Source organism: Cervus canadensis, chromosome 8, assembly GCF_019320065.1.
Source record: "Cervus canadensis isolate Bull #8, Minnesota chromosome 8, ASM1932006v1, whole genome shotgun sequence".
Lineage (NCBI taxonomy): Eukaryota > Metazoa > Chordata > Mammalia > Artiodactyla > Cervidae > Cervus > Cervus canadensis.
This window is the reverse complement of record NC_057393.1, coordinates 33865832-33889487: the sequence shown is the minus strand read 5'-3', so window position 1 is coordinate 33889487 and position 23656 is coordinate 33865832. Positions and strand designations below refer to the sequence as shown.

General features: G+C 38.4%; 1 protein-coding gene across 2 annotated transcripts in view; it reads right to left on the bottom strand.

Moving 5' to 3' along the window:
• The window catches only part of LOC122446562 (cytochrome P450 2C31-like), a 142606-nt gene that overhangs the window by 46113 nt on the left and 72837 nt on the right, over positions 1-23656 (bottom strand). The window contains exons 1-3 of one of the 2 annotated variants that reach the window (XM_043476955.1): positions 7432-7638; positions 2994-3156; positions 1285-1434 (exon numbers count right to left, since the gene is read on the bottom strand). In XM_043476955.1, the coding sequence (XP_043332890.1) occupies positions 1285-1434; positions 2994-3156; positions 7432-7599 (481 nt within the window). In that variant the 5' untranslated portion in view covers positions 7600-7638. Of the gene's footprint in view, positions 1-1284; positions 1435-2993; positions 3157-7431; positions 7639-23656 lie in introns of those variants that run through there. The other variant, XM_043476956.1, reaches the window with a different exon arrangement.

Here is a 23656-nt window from a genome sequence, read left to right as displayed (position 1 = left end):
ACATGCTAAAACCCAATATTTACTGATTTATTAATTGCATTTCCAAAATTTTACTCTAGAAAATAATCAGGGTTGTTCAATGATTAACACAGATTGCATTGTTTAATATTATTAGCAACAAAAAACTGAAAGCAATCTGTTTGGCCTAAAATAGCTTAAGGTACATCCAAAATAATGAACTACTATTCTATTTTATTAACAATATTCATGATAAACATTTAAAAATTAAGCATGTGAAAATATTTATTTAATATGTTAAATTTGAACAAAAGAGTAGAGAACAATCTAGGCACGATGAGCCTTGTGTTCTTCTTCTGTCAGATCTCCCACCGATTCCTAGATAATATGCACCAAGTCCAAATGATTTTCATTGACATGCTACTGCCATCTTGAGAAACACTCAAAAGAGGAAACCCAAATCATGCAAATATTTGTAATAAAAATTAAACATTGTGGTTTACAAAAGCACATATGTCTTAAGATCCTCATCTTGCTCCTTCCCTGTCAGGTCTCCTAGTCACCCCTTTCTCTCCCATCCCCTCTTCCTGTCCTGCATGGGCATCCACACACGTGTACACTGAGCAAATGTGTGCTGCTGAAGCTCCCTCCTTTCACACCCACCAACAGGGGAGCTGTAATACAGGCCTACTCAGAGAAGGGTTTGGTGCAAAGTCCACACCTGAACCACTAATTTTGTTTTAGTTTTACTAAGATATCACTGATAAACAGGACTGCTCAAGTTTAAGGTGCTATATAGCATAATGACATGACCTGCATATGTTGCAAAATATTTGAAATGTTTCTCAAGAAGTTACCTGAGAACTTAGTCTTTCAAGTTACTAGCAGATTGCCAGAATCCATGTTCTCCTCTTATTTCTGGGCACACAGCTAACCACATTTCCCAGCTCCTTGTACATTTAGGTGTGGCCCTGTGACTGAGTTACAGCCCATGGAATATGAAAGAACTTTTGTGTGCAAGTGCCATATCTTGCCTGTTAAAAACACTATTTGTTGTTTTCTTTCTTCTTTACTATCCCCACTCTACCATTCAAAGAGATGAACTCTGGGTGCCACAGGAAGACATTCATATGTTGAAGGCATCAAAGGCACTGAAAACCAGGTGCTTGGAAAGGCCATTATGCCAACCACTTCACCTCTTACTACTGTCAGGTGAGCAGAAAGTAAACTTTTGTTGTATTTGAGCCATTATCTCTCTGTAGTCTACTTGTAATATCATGTAGTCTGCCCAAGCAGTTACTGTTAATTACATAAAGAAATACCTACCATTAGTTTTTTTTAATGCTTCCACCAAACATAAGGCTTCCTCTTGAATTCTGTGTTCAATAGTCTTCTTCCCCATCCCCATATTCCTCAAAACCATGAGGGAGAAACGCCGAGTTTGCTTCCATCTGTCTCCATTGCTGAAAATAATTCCTACCAGGACAAAAACCAAAAGTAGGGAATAATCCATTGCCATGAATTCTAGCTGAGAGTCTTTAAACCAGGAAATGACAAGGACACCTAAGCAGGGATTAAATGTAGTAGTGACAGCCTCAGGAATTCCTATTGGGCCCTTCATCGCCTGCCTCCTCCTCTCTTAACCCAGCTTGTATCTTACTGTCAAGACTCTTGGTTTTACATATTACTACACTCTTCTTTGTCCATTAGCTCCTGCAAAATTCAGAACAACCCTAAGGACCAAGTGTTTTGTCTCCATTTTACTTATGAGAATGCTGAAAATCACAGAGGCAAAATGCCTGCTCTTTGATGACTCAGTTAACAATCCATAGAGTCCAAGTAATAGGTTAAGTTTTCAGTATTGATTTGTGCACAGAAAATGAACTGTAGGAGAAACAACAAAAGAGTCAATTCTTAATACGGGGATAAACAGCACTTGTGTATTGAAAGGAAGCTCATGAAAATCTATTCCTCAAGTAAGGGACATAGCCATAGCTCTTCCCATTTTGACATTTTCCCTCTATTTGCTAATCTCTACCACGAAATATGGATGTCTTCCCTGCGTTCTACCCTGTGGGTATCTGCCACCCCTCTTCTGACAACCCCACAGCTAGGCTCGGTCTATAATACAAACCATAAAGCACAAATATGCTCTGACAAGAGGGTCATGTGGAAACACAATAAATATAAATTAGAATACTAAAGAAAATCTTTTGAAATCAAATACTTGCACTGTCTGTCATCTGTTTTTTACACTGTACCAAGAAAGTTCAATGTCAGGCTTTCAGAGCCAAGGACAAGATCAGAGGGAAAGACAATGCTCATAGGGAGCTTGTCTAATAAGACCATAAAGAACAATGTAAAAGATGAAGTGACCCTATTCAGGCATTATTTTTGTAAGAACCCAGTGAACCACAGAGGATAAGACAGTTTAAGGTCTAGCTACTAAAACACAGATGACAGACAGAGCAAGTATTTGATTTCAAAAGATTTTCTTTAATATCCTAATTTATATTTATTGTGTTTCCCCATGACCCTCGTTTCAGAGCATGTTTGTGCTTTATGCTTTGTATTATATTCTATCGGATAAAAATTTTTGTTGTGCTTTTTTTCTAAGAAGAATAGAAATTAAATGCAATGTACATACTTCAAACCTTTGGTAGTTCCGTGTATATATTATGCAAGCTCCCAAAACTAGTCTCTTAGCACCCATGACTCAGGCCAGAAAGCAAAATATTTAATAAATAGGATAATTTATTGTCATTTTCCTCTCTTTTTCTGTCTCTCTCTCATTTTCTTACCTGGCCATAATTTATTAATAGAACATTAGTGGTTAGATTTGCTTTCACTGCACTTAATGTTTCATTCAGACCGTGTCATCTTCATAATTTTAAATGTGGATTAATGATCCATAGAAAACTGTTTATTTATGATGCTTTCATAAACTTCTCTATTACCTATAATTTCTCAATTTCTTAGCCTATTTGAATCTTTCCAACCTACAATTCCCACACACTCCCCAAATAGAAGCATACCTAATCCCTGGTTGATGTGGTCTGCCACTGGTAAACTACCTCTGCCAGAAAATTCCTCACTCTGATCAATCAGGACTTGCTTCACTGCTTCATATCCATGCAACACCACAGTGGGCTTCATGCCAAAATACAGAGTGAACACAGGACCATAATCTTCTGCTAGCTGGAGAAAACAGGAGATGCAAGAACAGTGAGCATTTCAAAACTGAAAATGTATATAATGTAGGAAAATATAGATAATGTGGGAAATATTTGCAATCTTCTTAAGATTCACACATTATAAAGGATTTCAATTTCTAGAACCAGTAATATAATATGACATCACTTTACTACAAGGGTAATTATCATTATATTATTAGGAATACTGTTATTATTATCATCACCATCAATAGTTACTCTTTATTCAGGTCCTACTATGTGACAAAGGCCATAGTATGAATTCTATTAGTATTATTCTATTAAGCTTTTTTCTGCCAAACCTATAATTGCTCTTTCCTTTTTATAGTGGCAATAAATGATATGTTTCTTCTGTTTAAAGGAAGGTGCTCCACCTCTCACACATGCAGACTAATAATCATCCCCTCATCATCCATTCTTCACATCTTTAGCACCAGAGACCTCTAAGCTTTCAAAATACACAAGGACATCAGTTCAGTCGCTCAGTCATGTCCGACTCTTTGCGACCCGGTGAATCACAGCATGCCAGGCCTCCCTGTCCATCACCAACTCCCGGAGTTTACTCAAACTCATGCCCACCGAGTCGGTGATGCCATCCAGCCATCTTATCCTCTGTTGTCCCTTTCTCCTCCTGCCCTCAATCTTTCCCAGCATCAGGGTCTTTTCAAATGAGTCAGTGCTCTGCATCAAGTGGCCAAAGTATTGGAGTTTCAGCTTCAGCATCAGTCCTTCCAATGGACATTCAGGACTGATTTCCTTTAGGATAAACTGGTTGGACTCCTTGCTGTCCAAAATTCTAAAGAGCCCAACAAAAGTCTTCTAGAGCTCATCAGTGAATTTGAAAAAGTTGTAGAATAAAAAATTCACATAGAGAAATCTGTTCCATTTCTAAACACTAAGAACAAACTATTATAAAGAGACATTAATAAATCAATCCCATTTATCATCACATAAAAGAGAATAAAATTCCAAGCAATAAATCTAATCAACCAAGGAATTAAAAGACATGTACTCAGAAAACTATAAGATGCTGTTTTTTTTTTTTTAAAAAAAAAAAGGCAATACAAATAGATGGAAAGACATAACATGCTCGTGGACAGGGAAAGTTAATACTGTTAAAATGAACATATTATATATTACCCAAGGAAATCAACAGATTCAAAGCAAATCCTATCAAAATACCAGTGTAATTTTCAAAGTACTACAACAAGTACTTCTAAAATTTGTATGGAAGCACAAAAGATCTCAAGCAGACAAAGATATCCAAAGAAAGAACAGAACTGAAAGTATCATACTCCCTGATGTCAGACTACAGTACAAAGTTACAGTAACCAAAACAGAATTGCACTGGCACAAAAATGGACACTGGTCTATGGAGCAGAACATGTAGCCCAGAAAATAACACACACTTACATGAACAACGAATCCATGAAAAAGGACACAAAAATATACAGTGGGGAAAAGGCAATTTCTTCAATAAGTGGTGTGCGGAAAACTAGACAGCTACACGTCAAAGAATTAAATTAAAATATTTCACATGCTAGTAAGGTTATGCTGAAAATCTTTTAAGATAGGCTTCAGCAGTACATGAGTTGAGACCTTCCAGATTCAAAAGCTGGGTTTAGAAAAGGCAGAAGAACCAGAGATCAAATGTTGCCAACATTCATTAGATCATAGAGAAAGCAGGTTCAGTTCAGTTCAGTCGCTCAGTCACGTCCAGTTCTTTGCGACCCCATGGCCTGCAGCACGCCAGACCTCCCTGTCCATCACCAACTCCAAGAGTTTACTCAAGCTCATGTTCATTAAGTCAGTGAAGCCAAACAACCGTCACATCCTCTTCTAAAAGAAGGCAAGCGAATTCCAGAAAAATATCTATTTCTGCTTCATTGACTACACTAAATCCTTCTACTGTGTGGATCACAACAAACTGTGAAAAATTCTTAAAGAGGTGGGAGTACCAGACCTCCTTACCTGTCTCCTGTGAAACCTGCAAGTAGGTAAAGAAGCAGCAGTCAGAACTGGGCATGTGAAAATTGACTGATTCAAAACTGGGAAAGGAGTATAACAAGGCTGTATATTGTCACCCTGCTTATATGGAGAGTATATTTTAATTTATATACAGAGTACATCATATGAAATGCTGGGCTGGATGAATTACAAGCTGGCATCAAGGTTACCAGCAGAACTATCAACAAGCTCAGATATGCAGATGATACCAATCTAATGGCACAAAGCAAAGAGGAACTATAGAAGGGTGAAAGAGAAAAGTGAAAAACTAACTTAAAACTCAGCATTCAAAAAACTAAGATCATGGCATTCCATCCCATTTTTTCATGGCAAACAAAAGGGGGCAAGTGGAAGCAGTGACAGATTTTATTTTCTTGGGTTCCAAAATCACTGTGGACAGTGACTGCAGCCATGAAATTAAAAGGTGTTTCCTCCTTGGAAGAAAAGCTATGACAAACCTAGACAACATATTAAAAAGCAGAGACATCACTTTGCTGGCAAAGGTCCATCTAGTCAAAGCTATGGTTTTTCTAGTAGTCATGTACAGATGTGAGAGGTGAACCATAAAGAAGGCTGAAGACTGAAGAACTGATGCCTTTGAACTGTGGTGTTGGAGAAGACTCTTGAGAGTCCCTGGGACTGCAAGGAAATCCAACCAGTCCATCCTAAAGGAAATCAGTCCTGAATATTCATTGGAAGGACTGTTGATCAAGCTGAAGCTCCAATACTTTGGCAACCTGATGGGAAGAGCCAACTCATCGGAAAAGACCCTGATGCTGGGAAAGACTGAAGACAAAGGAGAAGCGGGTGGCAGAGGGTGAGATGGTTAGATAGCATCACTGCCTCAATGGACATGAGTTTGAGCAAACCCCAAGAGATAGTGGAGGACAGAGTAGCCTGGCATTCTGCAGTCTGTGGGTCACAAAGAGTTAGACAACACTCAGTGACTGAACAACACAGAAACAAATATTTTCTCATACTATATACAAAACTTAACTCAAAAAGGGTTGAGGACTTAAATGTAAGACCAGAAACCATAAAACACCTGGAAGGAAACATAGGCTGTATACACTTTGACATGTATCATAGCGTATACTTTTGGATCTGCCTCCTACTGAAGTGAAAGTGTTAGTCACCAAGCTCTGTCCAACTCTTTGTGACCCCCTAGATTGTAGCCCACCAGGCTCCTCTGTCCATGGAATTCTCCAGGCAAGAATTCTGAAGTGGGTAGCCATTCCCTTCTCCAAGGGATCTTTCTCAACCCAGGAATCAAGCCCAGGTCTCTCACATTGTGGGCAAATTCTTTACAATCTTTACCACAAAAAAGAATGAAATTTTGCCACTTGCAATAACATAAACTAATCTGGAGGCCATTACCCTTAGTGAAGTAAGTCAGACAGAGAAAGACAAATACTCTATGTTATCATTTATATGTGGAATATTTTTTTTTTTTAAATGAATTAACTGAACAGAATATAAACAGGCTCACATACATAGAGAACAAACTAGTGGTTACCAGTGGGAAACAAGAAGAATGGAAGGGGAAATGAGAGGTAGGGGATTAAAAACTATAGGCTGCTATGCATAAAACAAACAAACTACAAGGATAAATTGTTCAGCACAGGGAATACAGCCTATATTTTATAATAAATTTCAAAGGAGCATAATCTATAAAATTTTCTATGTTCTCACTTGAAACTAACATAATATTGTAAATCAACTCTAGCTCAATTGAAAATAAATTAACAGGGTTCCCCTGGTAATCCAGTGGTTAAGAATCTGCCTCACAATGCAAGGGATGCTGGTTTGACCCCTGGTCTGGGAAAACCCTACTTACTGCAGGGAAAAAGCCTGAGTACCACAGCTACTTAGCCTACACTCTGGAGACTGTGAGGAGCAACTACTAAAGCCCATGAGCCACAGAGTCTGTCTGTTGCAACAAGAGAAGTCATGGCAGTAGAAGCCCGCACACTGCAACTAGAATGTAGTTTCTGCTCGCCACAATGAGAGAAAGCCTGTGCACAGTGATGAACACCCAGCACAGCCAAAAATAAATATTTTTAAAATAAATGAATAAAAATAAATAACAATGAATAAATAAATAAATAAAATAATGTCCAGGTGTCTAATGGGAATTCCCCTTTAAAACCACTTTTAACAAACATGGTGTCTGGGACTATGGAGTCTGGGACAAGACATAGGACTGTCTTACTTACTCATTACAAACAACTGGAAGAAAAGTAATCATACTTGCCTTGCTTAAAGATTTGCTGACATTCTTAATATTTATCTGGAGAATATTTCCAACAATTGGGAGAGGTGTGGGCCCAGGTGGCAGCTTCCCTTTGGCATACCTCTGATTCCATAGAAAAAGAAAAATCAAAATAGAAAGACAGATCACCAGAACTACAAAGAAATCCATTGGTGTGCTTTGCGTGAGGGCAACTGAAAGTTTAGAATCCAAACACTTTATAAAAACTAAGTGCAAAGAAAAAAACAAACAAACAAAGTTCCAGCTTATCACCAAACATGCAATAAGTCTTTGAACTTTTAAATAAATACTGCTTTATCATCAGTGCACTTTGGCTTGTCAATAGATATCTAAACAAAAGGTTACATTAGTATTGATAAACATGTCAGTTTCAATGGAAATTTCAACTGAAAATAATTCACTTTCTCAGAGATGCCCATATTTTAGTAGTAAAATTGAAGCTATCAGAGTTTCAAAGGACTGGAATTCACAATCACAACAGATGAGAGCGTCTCTGCTCATCATATAAGCAGAAAAAGAAGCACACTCTTAGAGCTATTTCTCATAAAATCCATGGAAAGCCCAGCTGAAGACAGAAGAAGGAGGCAGGAGAAATAAAGAAAGGAATAGGGAGCTGGTCTTATCTTAGAAAAGACTAGAGCTATCCCTCCAGTCCTCACAGAGCCCCTTTGTGTGTGTGTGTGTGTGCCAGGAGTTCTGACACCACTTACTTCCAGAGGAGATGCTGGTCAGCAGACAGTAGAAAGAAAACAGGAATAACAAGTCAAGGAAAGAAATCACTCAAAGACATCAGTAGAAGGTCCCTTGACTGCATATCACCCACCCCACTTCTTTGCATACCCATTTCCAACAAGGATCACATAGCCAGAGGAAACATTGTATGTTCACACCTAGGTGAAAAAATACACTCCAGCATTCAATACTATAAATATTAGAAAGTGTCTAGAAACTCACAAATATAAACAAAATTTCAAGACTCTAAAGATATTTGAGGACCTCCAATTGCATAATAAGCATCAAACTTAAAAGTCAGAAAACTAATCCTTGAAGGACTTAACTTAGTGAAAACAGAAAAGTTAAAATAAGTGTATCATCAGACAAATATAGCCATGAAAAAGAAAATGTTATTAGAAAACTGAGAAGTTCTTGGTAATTAAGTATGTGGTGGCAAAAAATATTTTTCAATAAATGGGTATGCTGAGCAATAAAATAAATTTAGTTCCATTTTCACTTATTTTAAACAGCAGTAAGATTTAGCAAGTAACATGGGTTTCCACAAGGATAGAGTACAAAATAATAATGATGAAAACATTAAACAAAGTTAAGTAGTATGGGAAATGGTTCTATTAATAGAAATCCTAGTGACTTTATCACAGGAGTTTTAAGGAGAGAGAAAAATAAGCAAACAATAATAAGCAAAGGAAAGTGAATACATTTTTCCTACAATGATGAAAAACCCAAAGAATCCACCAAATTCTAAACAGGATTACAGTGAAAAGATCCACACTCCCAAAATCTTGTGAAACATGAGAATAACAAGGGAAAATTAAACCCTGAAAAGTTTTAAAGAGAAAAAGGAAGTTACAAAGAATGAGACTCAATTTAGAATAAATCTTTCCTTACACAATGCTTATAAATGATTAAAAACAGTCAAGTAAAATCTTCAAAAGTTTAATAGGAAATGATTTTCAAAATTGTTATTCTATACCTGATAATCTCAATTCAAACATAAGGTCAAAGTATAGACATTTGGGGGCCTTCTCTGGTGGTGTAGTGGTTAAGATTCCATGCTTCCACTGCAGGGAGCAGGGGTTCAATCCCTGGTCAGGGAACTAAGGTTTTCGTGCTGTGTTGTAGAGCTAAAAATAAAATAAGTAAGAAAAATATAGACATTTTTAGACATGTGAACATTCAGACTTATAATCTTGAAATCATTTCTGAAATAATTACCTGAAGAAAAACTCCAAAAAAAAAAAAAAAATCCCCAAATCGGGAGAAAGTGGGACACAAAATTAATAATGTACAAAGGCAAGCAAAACTTTTGAGTCTAAATAATGATTGATAATGTCATAGCAAAGATTAAAGAAATTATCAACTTATTTTCCATAAGAAAACAGGGCTAAAATTCTAGATGTTTCTAACAAAATATGCAAGCTGATATAGAGGGTAGGAAGTTGTCAGCATTTAGAGAGTGGTCTGTCTTATGCTAGTAAGGCTATCAATAGTAATTCTAATTTTTAATTATATAGACAGATACAAGCAATTACAATACAAAAATTTTGCCTGAAAGTTTAAAATACACCTAAAATGAAATATCTTTCCTTTTAATAGAAGAAAAGCAAAATGAAATGAAGAAAGCTTGATCAGTCCAGCTAAGGACAAATAAAAGTATGAAGTCTATTAAGCATGAGGTAAAAATCATTAAGTGAGGCACTATGACTTCTCATTTCCTACAGAGATGGCATGGGTTTTTATCAGAAGCACCTCCTGAATATACTGCCCAAGACCAGTATGGACCAAATAAATATGAAGACTAAAAGTGAATTCTGTGTACAAAAATCAGTGCAAACAATAACAATGATGAAAATTACCCAAAAAGTTGTATGGAAGATAGTTCTAGAATGTCCTTTATTGCGAGCAAGTACATCAATAACATTTATTTCGGGTATATCTGGATACTTATTTTGAATAATATTTAATCAATTAATTTAGATAATACATGCACGCTAAGTCACTTCAGTCGTGTCTGAATCTTTATGATAACATGGACTATAGCTGGCAAGACTCCTCTGTCCATGGGATTCTCCAAGCAAGAATACTGGAGTGGGTTGCCATGCCCTCCTCCAGAAAACCTGCCCAACCCAGGGATTGAAACCACCTCTCTTATATCTCCTATATTGGCAGGCGGGTTCTTTACCATTAGCACAACCTGGGAAGCTCACTGTAGTTAATAAATACTTTCTAATATTTAAGAAGCTGAATTTAATAATAAAATACAACTAGTATATAATCAACAAGATAACATTGATCGAGGAAATATTTTACTGTCTCTTCTGTGCCAGATATTTCCCACCCAGTTAGCTCACTTGATCTTCATAAGATGCTTTGAACAGAAATGTTTCAGCTGAATTACCTGATACCTCCCTGCCCAGTTAATAAAGGGTAGAGATGGAATGTGAACCTAAGACATCTGCCACACCACATATGCCAAGTAGAACTTTAAAAAAGAAACCGGTGTTCCACAACAACAGAGGCCTCGAGAGAAGTCCCCCTCTTCAGAGCTGTGCACATATAAAAATCAATCAGGACAACCGGTGTTACTTAGTTTTCAACATGGAAGTTAGCAAGAAGGTTTTCAGAGATAAGAGCTTCCCTCCAAAGCTTCTGCAGCAGCAGACGAGCACAGCTCAGGGTGGAGGCTGGGGAACTAACCACATCCAATAACAACCCAGTCTGGAAAGATCACCGTGTCCATATTCCACAGATAAGAACACAACACATTTAAATTAGCATCTAAATGTAATAAAATCAAAAGAACCAAATTTAAAAGCAGTCTTCTTTAAAGCCACTATTGGATTTTTACATAATGTGCCTAGAATTTATAAGTGCTTTTAATAAAGAAAATAAATGTCTTCCCTTAACTAAAAAATAATTTTTTTTATTTGTAGAAAGTTGATGAAGCACTTTTGTGGCTGCCTTATTATTCGACTCTCATAATCAACTCATAAAACAGATATCTTTCAATCCATTTTACAGATGAGGAGAATGAGAACCAGAACTGAAGGGATGCATCCAAATTACTCTTTCTCAGGCATTGTACAAGACTTCGACTCTGGTTTTGTAACTTGTGAACTCTTCATTGGAAAGTGTTTCAAGTCAAATACATTCTACATTTGCTGAGTAACTCTTATATATCTTGCAGCCTCATTTTGGCATGAAAATCCATTTAAGATTAAAGAGTTACTGAGTCAGTAATTTCATCATGAGTAAATAAAAATAAGAGTTCAGAAAAGTTTGTCCCTTTGAAATCTCTAGAACTTCAGGAAACCAGATTCACAGATTCAAAGAATTTTATTTCAAAGAAAAGCACTTATTAGGTGCGCAACCCCATACCTATTGTGCACTGCCTCAGGACATTCTTCTACTGGAAGAAGAGTTGTTTCGTTGTTGCTATTCTTTGGGGATTCAGATGACCATTATATCCACTACTGTGGGCAATTGTTCTAAGAATCCCTTAGAAGAAATGGAGTAGACCTCACAATCAATAAAAGAGTCTGAAATGTAGTACTTGGGTGCATTCTTAAATGACAAAATGACCTACGTTCACTTCCAAGGCAAACCATTCAACATCACAGTAATCCAAATCTATGCCCAAACCACTGATGCCAATGAAGCTGAAGTTGACCAGTTCTATGAAGACTTACAAGCTAGAAAAAAACACCAAAAAAAGATCTCCTTTTCATATAGGGATTGGAATGGAAAAGTAGGAAGTCAAGAGATACCTGGAGTATCAGGCAGGTTTGGCCTTGGAATACAAACTGAAACAGGGCAAAGGCTAACAGAGTTTTGACAAGAGAACAGACTGGTCATGGCAAACACCCATTTCCAACAACACAAGAGGTGACTCTACATATGGAGAATACCAAATTGTCTATATTGAAATAAGATTGATTATATTATTTGCAGCTCAAGATGGAGAAGCACTTGCAACAAAAAGAATAAAATACTTAGGAGTATATCTACCTAAAGAAATTAAAGACCTATATATAGAAAACTATAAAACACTGATGAAAGAAATCAAAGAGGACACAAACAGATGGAGAAATATACCGTGTTCATGGATTGGAAGAATCAAGATTGTGAAAATGACTATACTACCCAAAGCAATCTATAGATTCAATGCAATCCCTATCAAGCTACCAATGGTATTTTTTACAGAACTAGAACAAACAATTTCACAATTTGCATGGAAATACAAAAAAAAAAAAAAAAACTCGAAAGGCCGAAGCAATCTTGAGAAAGAATGGAACTGGAGGAATCAACCTGCCTGACTTCAGGCTCTACTACAAAGCCACAGTCATCAAGACAGTATGGTACTGGCACAAAGACAGAAATATAGATCACTGGAACAGAATAGAAAGCCCAGAGATAAATCCATGAACCTATGGACACCTTATCTTTGGCAAAGGAGGCAAGGATATACAATGGAAAAAAGACAACCTCTTTAGCAAGTGGTGCTGGGAAAACCGGTCAACCACTTGTAAAAGAATGAAACCAGAACACTTTCTAACACCATACACAAAAATAAACTCAAAATGGATTAAAGATCTAAATGTAAGACCAGAGACTATAAAACTCCTAGAGGAGAATATAGGCAAAACACTCTCCGACATAAATCACAGCAGGATCCTCTATGACCCACCTCCCAGAATATTGGAAATAAAAGCAAAAATAAACAAATGGGACCTAATGAAACTTAAAAGCTTTTGCACAACAAAGGAAACTATAAGTAGGTGAAAAGACAACCCTCAGATTGGGAGAAAATAATAGCAAATGAAGCAACAGACAAAGGATTAATCTCAAAAATATACAAGCAACTCCTGCAGCTCAATTCCAGAAAAATAAATGACCCAACCAGAAAATGGACCAAAGAACTAAACAGACATTTCTCCAAAGAAGACATACAGATGGCTAACAAACACATGAAAAGATGCTCAACATCACTCATTATCAGAGAAATGCAAATCAAAACCACGGTGAGGTATCATTACACGCCAGTCAGGATTGCTGCTATCCAAAAGTCTACAGGCAATAAATGCTGGAGAGGGTGTGGAGAAAAGGGAACCCTCTTACACTGTTGGGTGGAATGCAAACTAGTACAGCCACTATGGAGAACAGTGTGGAGATTTCTTAAAAAACTGGAATTAGAACTGCCATATGACCCAGCAATCCTACTCCTGGGCATACACACTGAGGAAACTAGGTCTGAAAGAGACACATGCACCCCAATGTTCATCGCAGCACTGTTTGTAATAGCCAGGACATGGAAGCAACCTAGATGCCCATCAACAGATGAATGGATAAGGAAGCTAAGGTACATATACACAATGGAATATTACTCAGCCATTAAAAAGAATTCATTTGAATCAGTTCTAATGAGATGGATGAAACTGGAGCCCATTATACAGAGTGAATAAGCCAGAAAGACAAAGACCAATACAGTATACTAACACATATATATGGAATTTAGAAAGATGGTAACGATAACCCTATATGCAAAACAGAAAAAGAGACACAGATGTACAGAACAGACTTTGGGACTCTGTGGGAGAAGGCAAGGGTGGGATGTTCTGAGAGAATAGCATTGAAACAAGTATGCTATCTATGGTGAAACAGATCACCAGCCCAGGTTGGATGCATGAGACAAGTGCTCAGGGCTGGTGCACTGGGAAGACCCAGAGGGATGGGATGGGGAAGGAAGCAGGAGGGTAGATCAGGATGGGGAACACATGTAAATCCATGGCTAATTCATGTCAATGTATGGCAAAAATCACTATGATATTGTAAAGTAATTAGCCTCCAACTAATAAAAATAAATGGGGAAAAAAAAAGATGGAGAAGCTCTATACAGTCAATAAAAAAAATACCTGGGGATGATTGTGGCTCATAACATCCTTATTGCAAAATTGTTCTTTATTGCAAAAATTCATTCTTAAACTGGAGAAAGTAGGGAAAACCAGTAGGATATTCAAGTATGACCTAAATCAAATCCCTTATAACTACAGTGGAGGAGACAAATGATTCAAGGGATTAGATTTCATAGACAGAGTGCCTGAAGAACTATGGACAGAAGTTTGCAATATTATACAGGGGACAGTGATCAAAACTATCCCAAAGAAATGGAAAACAAGAAGGCAAAGTGGTTATCTGAGGGAGATCTGCAAATAGCTGAGGAAAGAAGAGAAGTTAAAAAGCAAGGGAGAAAGGGAAAGATATACCCAAATGAATGCAGTGCTTCAGAGAATAGCAAGGAGAGATACAAAAGTCTTCTTCAGTGAATAATGAAGAGAAGTAAATGAAAAAAATAGAATGGGAAAGACTTGAGATCTCTTCAAGAAAATTGGAGATATCAAAGGAACATTTAATGCAAGGATGGGCACAATAATGAACAGAAACTGTAAAGACCTAACAGAGGAAGAAGAGATTAAGAAGAGGTGACAAGAATACACAGAAGAACTACACAAGAAAAGGTCTTAATGACCTGGATAACCATGATGATGTTGTCACCCATCTAGAGCCAAACATCCTGGTATGTGAAGTCAAGTGGACCTTAGGAAACATGACAAATAAAGCTAGTGGAAGTGATGGAATTCCTGCTGAACCATTTCAAATCCTAAAAGATGATGCTGTTAAAGTGTAGCACTCAATATGTCAACAAATTTGGAAAACTCAGCAGTGGCCACAGGTCTCGAAAAGGTCAGTTTTTATCCCAATCTCAAAGAAGAAGAGTGTCAAAGAATGTTCAAACTACTGAACAATTACACTCATTTCTCATGTTAGTAAGGCTATGCTCAAAATCCTTCAACCCTGGCTTCAGCGGTATGTGAACTGAGAACCTTCAGATGTACAAGGTGGGTGAAGAAAAGGCAGAGGAACCAGAGATCAAATTGTCGACATTTGTTGGATCATAGTGAAAGTAAGGGAATTCCAGAAAAATATCTACTTCTGTTTCGTTGACTACCCTAAAGCCTTTGACTGTGTGGATCACAACAGACCCTAGAAAATTCTTAAGGAGATGGGAATACCAGACCACATTACTTATGTCCTGAGAAACCTATATACAGGTCAAGAAGCAACAGTTAAAACATTACATGGAACAACTTACTGGTTCAAACTTGGGAAAGGAGTACAAAAAGGCTGTCTACTGTCACCCTGTTTATTTACCTTCTATGCTGGGTACATCATGTAAAATACTAGGCTGGATGAATCACAAGTTGGAATCAAGATAGCCAGGAGAAATAACAACAACCTCAGATATGCAGATGACACCACCCTTATGACAGAAAGTGAAGAGGACTCAAGAGCCTCTTGATGAAAGTGAAAGAAGAGAGTGGAAAAATTTGACTTCAAACTCAACATTCAAAAATTTGAGATCATGGCATGTGGTCCCACCACTTCAAGGCAGAGAAGAGGAAAAGTGGAAACAGTGACAGATTTTATTTTCTTGGGTTCCAAAATCACTGCACATGGTAATTGCAGCCATGAAACTTTAAAAAAAAAAATGCTTGTTCCTTGGAAGAAAAGCTATGACAAACCTAAACAGTGTATTAAAAAGCAGAGACGTCACTTTGCTGACAAAGAGCCGCATAGTCCAAGCTGCAGTTCTTCCAGTAATCACATACAGATGTGAGAGCTAGACATTAAAGAAGGCTGAGCACCAAAGAATTAATGCTTCCAAACTGCGATGCTGGAGAAGACTCTTGAGAGTTCCTTGGACAGCAAGGTGATCAAGCCAATCAATCCTGAAGGAAATCAACCCTGAATATTCATTGGAAGAACTAATGCTGAAGCTGAGGCTCCAATACTTTGGCCACCAGAGCAAATAACGGACTCCTTGAAAAAGACCCTGATTCTGGGAAAGATGGAAGGCCAAAGGGGAAGAGGGCAGCAGAGGATGAGATAATTCTATAGCATCACCAACTCAATGGACGTGAATTTGAGCAAACTCTGGGAGACAGTGAAGAATGGGGAAGCCTGGTGTGCTACAGTCCATGGGGTTGCAAAGAGTGGACAGGACTTAGTGACTGAATAACAGGAATAATTTTGAGAAACAAAGAAAAATTGTCTTTATTTGCAGAGTATATGATCATTTATGTAGAAAATCAATGGAAGCTACATAGAAGAGTAGATTTTTGAATGATAATATTCTCTCTGTTCCTCCAGAGCAATCTCTTTACCTGAAAAACTTGTGACTTTCCTTTTTCTATGCAAAATTTCTGGGGTCTCATATGCCTAACCATTTTACTCTTCATAGAAGGAAGAAACCATAGAAATTGTTCAGCCGGGACAGATCTTAGAAATGTTCTAATAAAGTGCCTTATATCTGTACTTTAAGAGCAATGTGATAATGGCTCAGAGAGGCAAAGACTTCCACACATAATCACACAGTGGGTTAATATCAGAACTTCCAGTTGAAAAGTCTTTGCTTCCTCAAATATGAGTTTTTTAATCATGTGAATCTGAAGAAATTGTAAATATAATATTGACCATAGCAAACACATACTATTAAATTTTAACTCTCTAGTAAATTAACATGAGAAAGCTGAAAGGTTATGAAAGTTTGTGATAACCTGTCTTACCCCAGATAGTAGGGACATCAAAGTTTAGAGAACAACAGTCTTTTACCTAAAATCCTCAATCAGAGCTCAAAAAGAAACTGGGATGTCAATACAAGACATACTCTCTTGCCCTTTGCTCTCGGTGATCCCCAAAATTCTAAATAAAGAATAAGTCAGAATATTTGAGAACAGAATCTAGTTTCTAGGTCCCTGACCAGAATTCTAATTTGTGAGTAGGTAGAGAATGGGCATTAGTTGAGGCTAAAAAAATCAAACCGTCCCCCAAGGAAGCAACATTCAGTGTGGTGAAGGAATCTCCTAGGTAGAAAGAGGTCCCCTCACCAGGAGAGGGAGAGAAGTCGGAGCAACAGGCTTCTCCAGCCTTTGGGGTCATTGTACAAATGTCCTGCTTTGATTTCACGCTGCCCAGACTCACAAAGCTCAGATGTATAGAGATGTGAGGAATAAGAAGAAATGCAGGGGCTACTAACAGCAGCCACACAGTAGAAGTTATTGCAGTTCACAGGGACCTACTTAGGAAACAAACTCAGCAGATTTCACCACTGATTAAACAAAGATCTTACAAGCCACCTGGCATTTCCTGCAGATGACACCAGCTTTTGTGCCACAGGTATTCACATTTGCTGATGCAGTTACTGGAGCCCCTTCCCAGTCTGTCCCCAGACCCCCGCCAGAGTCCAAGAGCCACACCCAAAGCCAGCTCAGATTTCTGAGGCTGTGTGAGTGCAAGATGCAAGCCTAGACTCCTCTGGCTCATACCCACTGCTGGTCATACACTTGGACTAACTGCTCCAGCTGAGCATCTGCACACACCCAGCCTGAGCCCTGTGTGTGACCTCCACTGCAGTGCACATGTCTAGAGGGGAGTCTGCAGCTGTAGGAGAATTTGCCAACAGCCCGGACCCCTGCAACTGCCTATGAGCCCTTACTTGGCCTGATTCTTGCCACCTACACACTGTATATATGTCTGTACCTGGCTTCATACTGAACTGAACTGAACTGACCTGGCTTCTGCCCCAACACAAGACCTGTAGCTGACTCATACTGCTGAGTTTGTGTCCACCACTTTCTCTGGCCACCACCAATGCCTGTCCTGTTCCCTAGCCACTGAGCCTTTAGACACCACTGAAGATGCCTATTATCCTTGCAGCCACTGGGCGATCCCAGCAGTGTTCATCAAGGTCCAAGGTTTGTCAGTGTTGTGGTACCAGTGGCCTGGGCTAAAGAGACATCATGCCCCTTTCCTCAGACTCAGTGCTTCCACATGCTCCCATAACTCATACCTTGCAGCACTTGACCTAGAGTAACAGCATATGTCAGCATACTCCCACTCACAGGTGAAAATCTTCTCTTACTAAAGAAAGTCCTGAAATGCCTGGAAGAATAATGCCTGGAAGAGGTGTATGCTTTTTCAAATCTGTAGACCTATGTGGAAGGCTCCAGGGATCACTGAAGAATCAGGGGGAAATGACTCCACCAGAGGACTACAGGAAAGCTCCAGTATCTGGCCCTAAAGGAATGGAGATCCAGGAGTTGCCCAACAAAGCAGTATAAACAATTGTTCTAAAGGTGCTCAGAGAGCTATAACAGAACACAGATAAACAACTTAACAATATTGGGAGACAATAAAAGAACTAAATAGGAAGTTCAACAAAGAGATAGAAAATATAAAAAGAACCAAACATTGCTTATGAGTAAAATGACTGAACAATAGTTTCATCAGCAGACTGGACCAAGCAAAGAAAAGAAGCAGTGAGCCTGAAGACAGAAGATTGAAATTATATTTTCAGTTCAGTTCAGTCACTCAGTCATGTCCGTCTCTTTGAGACCCCATGAATCGCAGCACACCAGGCCTCCCTGTCCATCACTAACTCCCAGAGCTTACTCAAACTCATGTCCATTGAGTCGGTGATGCCATCCAGCCATCTCATCCTCTGTAGTCCCCTTCTCCTCCTGCTCCCAATCCCTGCCAGCATCAGGGTCTTTTCCAATGAGTCAACTCTTCGCATGAGGTGGCCAAAGTATTGGAGTTTCAGCTTCAGCATCAGTCCTTCCAATGGACACCCAGGACTGATCTCCTTTAGGATGGACTGGTTGAATTTCCTAGCAATCCAAGAGACTCTCAAGGGTCTTCTCCAACACCGCAGTTCAAAAGCTTCAATTTTTCAGTGCTCGGCTTTCTTCACAGTCCAACTCTCACATATATACATGACCACTGGAAAAACCATAGCCTTGACTAGATGGACTTTTTTTGGCAAAGTAATGTCTCTGGTTTTTAATATGCTATCTAGGTTGGTCATAACTTTCCTTCCAAGGAGTAAGCGTCTTTTAATTTCATGGCTGCAATCACCATCTGCAGTGATCTTGGAGCACCCCAAAATAAAGTCTGACACTGCTTCCACTGTTTCCCCATCTATTTCTCATGAAGTGATGGGACCAGATGCCATGATCTTAGTTTTCCGAATGTAGAGCTTTAAGCCAACTTTTTCACTCTCCTCTTTCACTTTCATCAAGAGGCTTTTTAGTTCCTCTTCACTTTCTGCCATATATTTTCAGAAAAGTAAATTAATAAAACAATGAGAAGGAATGAAGAAAGGTTATGGAACTTATTGGACATCTTCAAGAGAAATAACATATGCACCATTGGAGTCCCAGAAGGAGAAAGGTAGGCAAAAGGAGTGAAGGGCTTACTTAAAGAAATAATGGCTAACAGCTTCCCCAAACTTGGAGAGAGATTTGGCTATTCAAGTTCATGAAGCAAATAGATCACCCCAAAACCTCAATCCAAAACAATCTTCTCCAAAACATGTGTAATGAAACTATTTAAAATCAAAGATGAGAGAGTTTTAAAAACAACAAGAGAAAACATATTTCTCTTATAAAAGGGACCCAACCTTAAGGCTATTAGAATATTCCTCAACAGACACCTTGCCGGCCAGGAGATAATGGGATGATACATTCAAAGTTGTAACAACAACAACCCAAAAAAAACTGCCAATAAAGAATGTTTTACCCAGTAAGGTTATCCTCCAGAAGTGAAGGCAAGATTTTCCAGTAAAAATAAACACAAAAGTAAACAAGTGGGACATGATCAAACTTAAAAGCTTTTGCACAGGAAAGGAAACTATAAGCAAGGTGAAAAGACAACCCTCAGAATGGGAGAAAATAATAGCAAATGAAACAACTGACTAAGGATTAATTTCCAAAATATACAAGCAGCTCAGACAACTCAATACCAGAGAAACAACCCAATCAAAAAGTGGGGAAAAGACCTAAACAAATATTCTCCAAAGAAGACTTACAGGTGGCTAATAAACACATGAAAATATCCTAAACATCGCTCATTATTCAGTTCAGTTAAGTTCAGTCGCTCAATCGTGTTCGACTCTTTGCAACCCCATGAATCGCAGCACGCCAGGCCTCCCTGTCCATCGCCAACTCCCGGAGTTTACTCAAACTCATGTCCATCGACTCGGCGATGCCATCCAGCCATCTCATCCTCTGTCTACCCCTTCTCCTCCTGCCCCAAATCCCTCCCAGCATCAGGGTCTTTTCCAATGAGTCAACTCTTTGCACAAGGTGGCCAAAGTATTGGAGTTTCAGCTTCAGCATCAGTCCTTCCAATGAATACCCATGCTCATTATTAGAGAAGTGCAAATCAAAACTACCATGAGATATCACCTCACACAGGTCAGAATGGCCATCATCAGAAAGTCTACAAACAATAAATGCTGGAGAAGGTGTGGAGAAAAGGGAATGCTCTTGTAATGCTGGTGGGAATGTAAATTGATACAGCCACTATGGAAGACGGTATGGAGATTCCTTAAAAAACTAGGAATCAAAGCACCATATGACACAGCAATCCCACTCCTAGGCATATACCCTGAGGAAACCAAAATTGAAAAAGACACATGTATCACACTGTTCGTTGCAGCACTATTTACAATAGCTAGAACATGGAAGTAACCTCGATGTCCATCAGCAGATGAATGGATGAAGAAGTTGTAGTACATACATACAATGAAATATTGCTCAGTCATAAAAAGGAATGCATTTGAGTCAGTTCTGATGAGGCGGATAAACCTAGAGCCTATTATACACAGTCAAGTAAGTCAGAAAGAAAAAGATAAATACTGTATACTAATGAATATATACAGAATCTAGAAAAATGATACTGAAGAATTTATTTGCAGGGCAGCAACAGAGAAACAGACAAAGAGAATAGACTTATGGACATGGGGAAAGGGAAGGAGAGAGTGACATGTATGGAGAGAATAACATGAAAACTTACAATACCATATGTAAACTAGATAGCCAATGTGAATTTGCTGTATGTCTCAGGAAACTCAAACAGGGGCTCTGTATCAACCTAGAGCTGTGGGATGGGGAGGGAGAAGGGAGGAAGGCTCAAAAGGGAGGGTAAATATGTGTACCTATGGCTGATTCATATTGGTTTGACAGAAAACAACAAATTCTGTAAAGCAATTATCCTTCAATTTAAAAAATTTATATTTAAAAAAAATAAAGTGTAAAGAAACAAGGTCCTATTATATAGCAGAAGTAACTATATATTTAAAAAAAAGAATTTTCCAATAAAGTAAAGCTGGGGGAGTTTATCACCACTAAATATGTCTTACAAACAATTGTGAAAGCACAGCAGACAAACCATCAGCAAAAGAAAAAGACAATCTAATGAATAGGAAAAAATAATTGCAAATGATATGACCAATAAAGGGCTAATGTTTAAAATATATAAACAATTCATGCAACTCAGTATCAAAAGAAAAAACTCTGATTAAAAAGTGGACAGAAGACAGAATAGAGAGCTCAGAAATAAACTCATGCACTTATGGTCAGTTAAAGGAGGCAAGAATAAACAGTGGAAAAACACTTTCTTCAACAAGTGGTGCTGGGGAAAATGGACTGCTACATGGAAAACAATGAAATTAGAACATTTACTCACATAATATACAAAAATAAACTCAGGACTTCCCTGGTGGTCTTGTGACTCAGAATCGGCTTGCCAATGCAGGCAACATGGGTTCAATCCCTGCTCTGGGAAGATTCCACATGCCTTGGGGCAAATAAGCCCATGTGTCACAACTGCGGAGCCTGTGCTCTAAAGCCCATGCTCTGCAAAAAGAGAGGTCACCACAATAAGAAGCCCAAGCACTGCAGCTAGAGAATATCCCCAGCTCACCACAACTAGAGAAAGTCCACATGCAGCAACAAAGACCTAGCAGAGCCAAAAATTAATTAATTAATTTAATTAATAAATGTTTTAAAATAAAGCAAACTTGAATAGATTAAGACCTACAAGCAAGATTGGAGACCATAAAATTTCTATACAAAAAGATAGGCAGAACACTTTGACACAAATCATAGCAATATTGCTTTTTTTTTTTTTTTTTTTTTTCCAGTGGGTTTGTCATACATTGATATGAATCAGCCATGGATTTACATGTATTCCCAATCTCGATCCCCCCTCCCACCTCCCTCTCCACCCGATTCCTCTGGGTCTTCCCAGTGCACCAGGCCGGAGCACTTGTCTCATGCATCCAACCTGGGCTGGTGATCTGTTTCACCATAGATAGTATACATGCTGTTCTTTTGAAAAATCCCACCCTCACATTCTCCCACAAAGTTCAAAAGTCTGTTCTGTATTTCTGTGTCTTTTCTGTTTTTTTTTTTTTTTAATTTTTTTTATTTAGTTGGAAGGCAATTACTTCAAAACATCGAACATTTCAGTGGGTTTTGTCAATCATCATTGATATGAAATCAGCCATAGATTTTACACTTATTCGCCCATCCGCCGATCCCCCCTGCCCATCTCCCTCTCCACCCGATTCCTCTGGGTCTTCCCAGTGTACCAGGCACCGAGGACTTGTCTCAATGCATCCCACCCTGGGGCTTGGTGATTCTGTTTACCAATAGAAAGTATATCCATGCTGTTCTTTTGAAACATCCCACCCTCACCTCTCCCACAGAGTTCAAAAGTCTTGTTCTTATTTCTGTGTCTCTTTTCTGTTTTGCAATATAAGGGTTTATCGTTACCATCTTTCTAAATTTCCATATATATGTTGTTAGTAAGATGCTGTAATGTTTCTTTATCTTTCCTGGCTTACTTCACTCTGTATAAGGGGCTCCAGTTTCAATCCATCTCATTAGGACTGGTTCAAATGAAATTCTTTTTAATGGCTGAAGTAAACATCCATGGTGTATAATGTACCACAGCTTCCTTATCCATTCATCTGCTGATGGGCATGCTAGGTTGGCTTCCTATGTCCTGCTATTATAGAAACAGTGGCTGGCGGATGAACCATTGGGGTGCCACGTGTCTCTTTCAAAGATCTGGTTTCTCAGTTGTATGCCCAGAAGTGGGATTGCTGGGTCATATGGCAGTTCTATTTCCTTTTTTAAGAGATAATCTCCACAACTGTTTTCCAATAAGCAGGCTATACTAGTTTGCATTCCCACCGAAACAGTGTAAGAGGGTTCCCTTTTCTCCACACCCTCTCCAGCAATTTATTGCTTGTAGCCTTTTGGATAGCAGTCATCCTGACTGGCGTGTAATGGTACTTCATTGTGGTTTTGATTTGCATTTCTCTGATAATGAGTGATGTTGAGCATCTTATCATGTGTTTGTTAGCCATCTGTATGTCTTCTTTGGAGAAATGTCTGTTTAGTTCTTTGGCCCATTTTTTGATTGGGTCATTTAATTTTCTGGAATTGAGCTTCAGGAGTTGCTTGTATATTTTTGAGATTAATCCTTTGTCTGTTTCTTCATTTGCTATTATTTTCTCTCAATCTGAGGGCTGTCTTTTCACCTTACTTATAGTTTCCTTTGT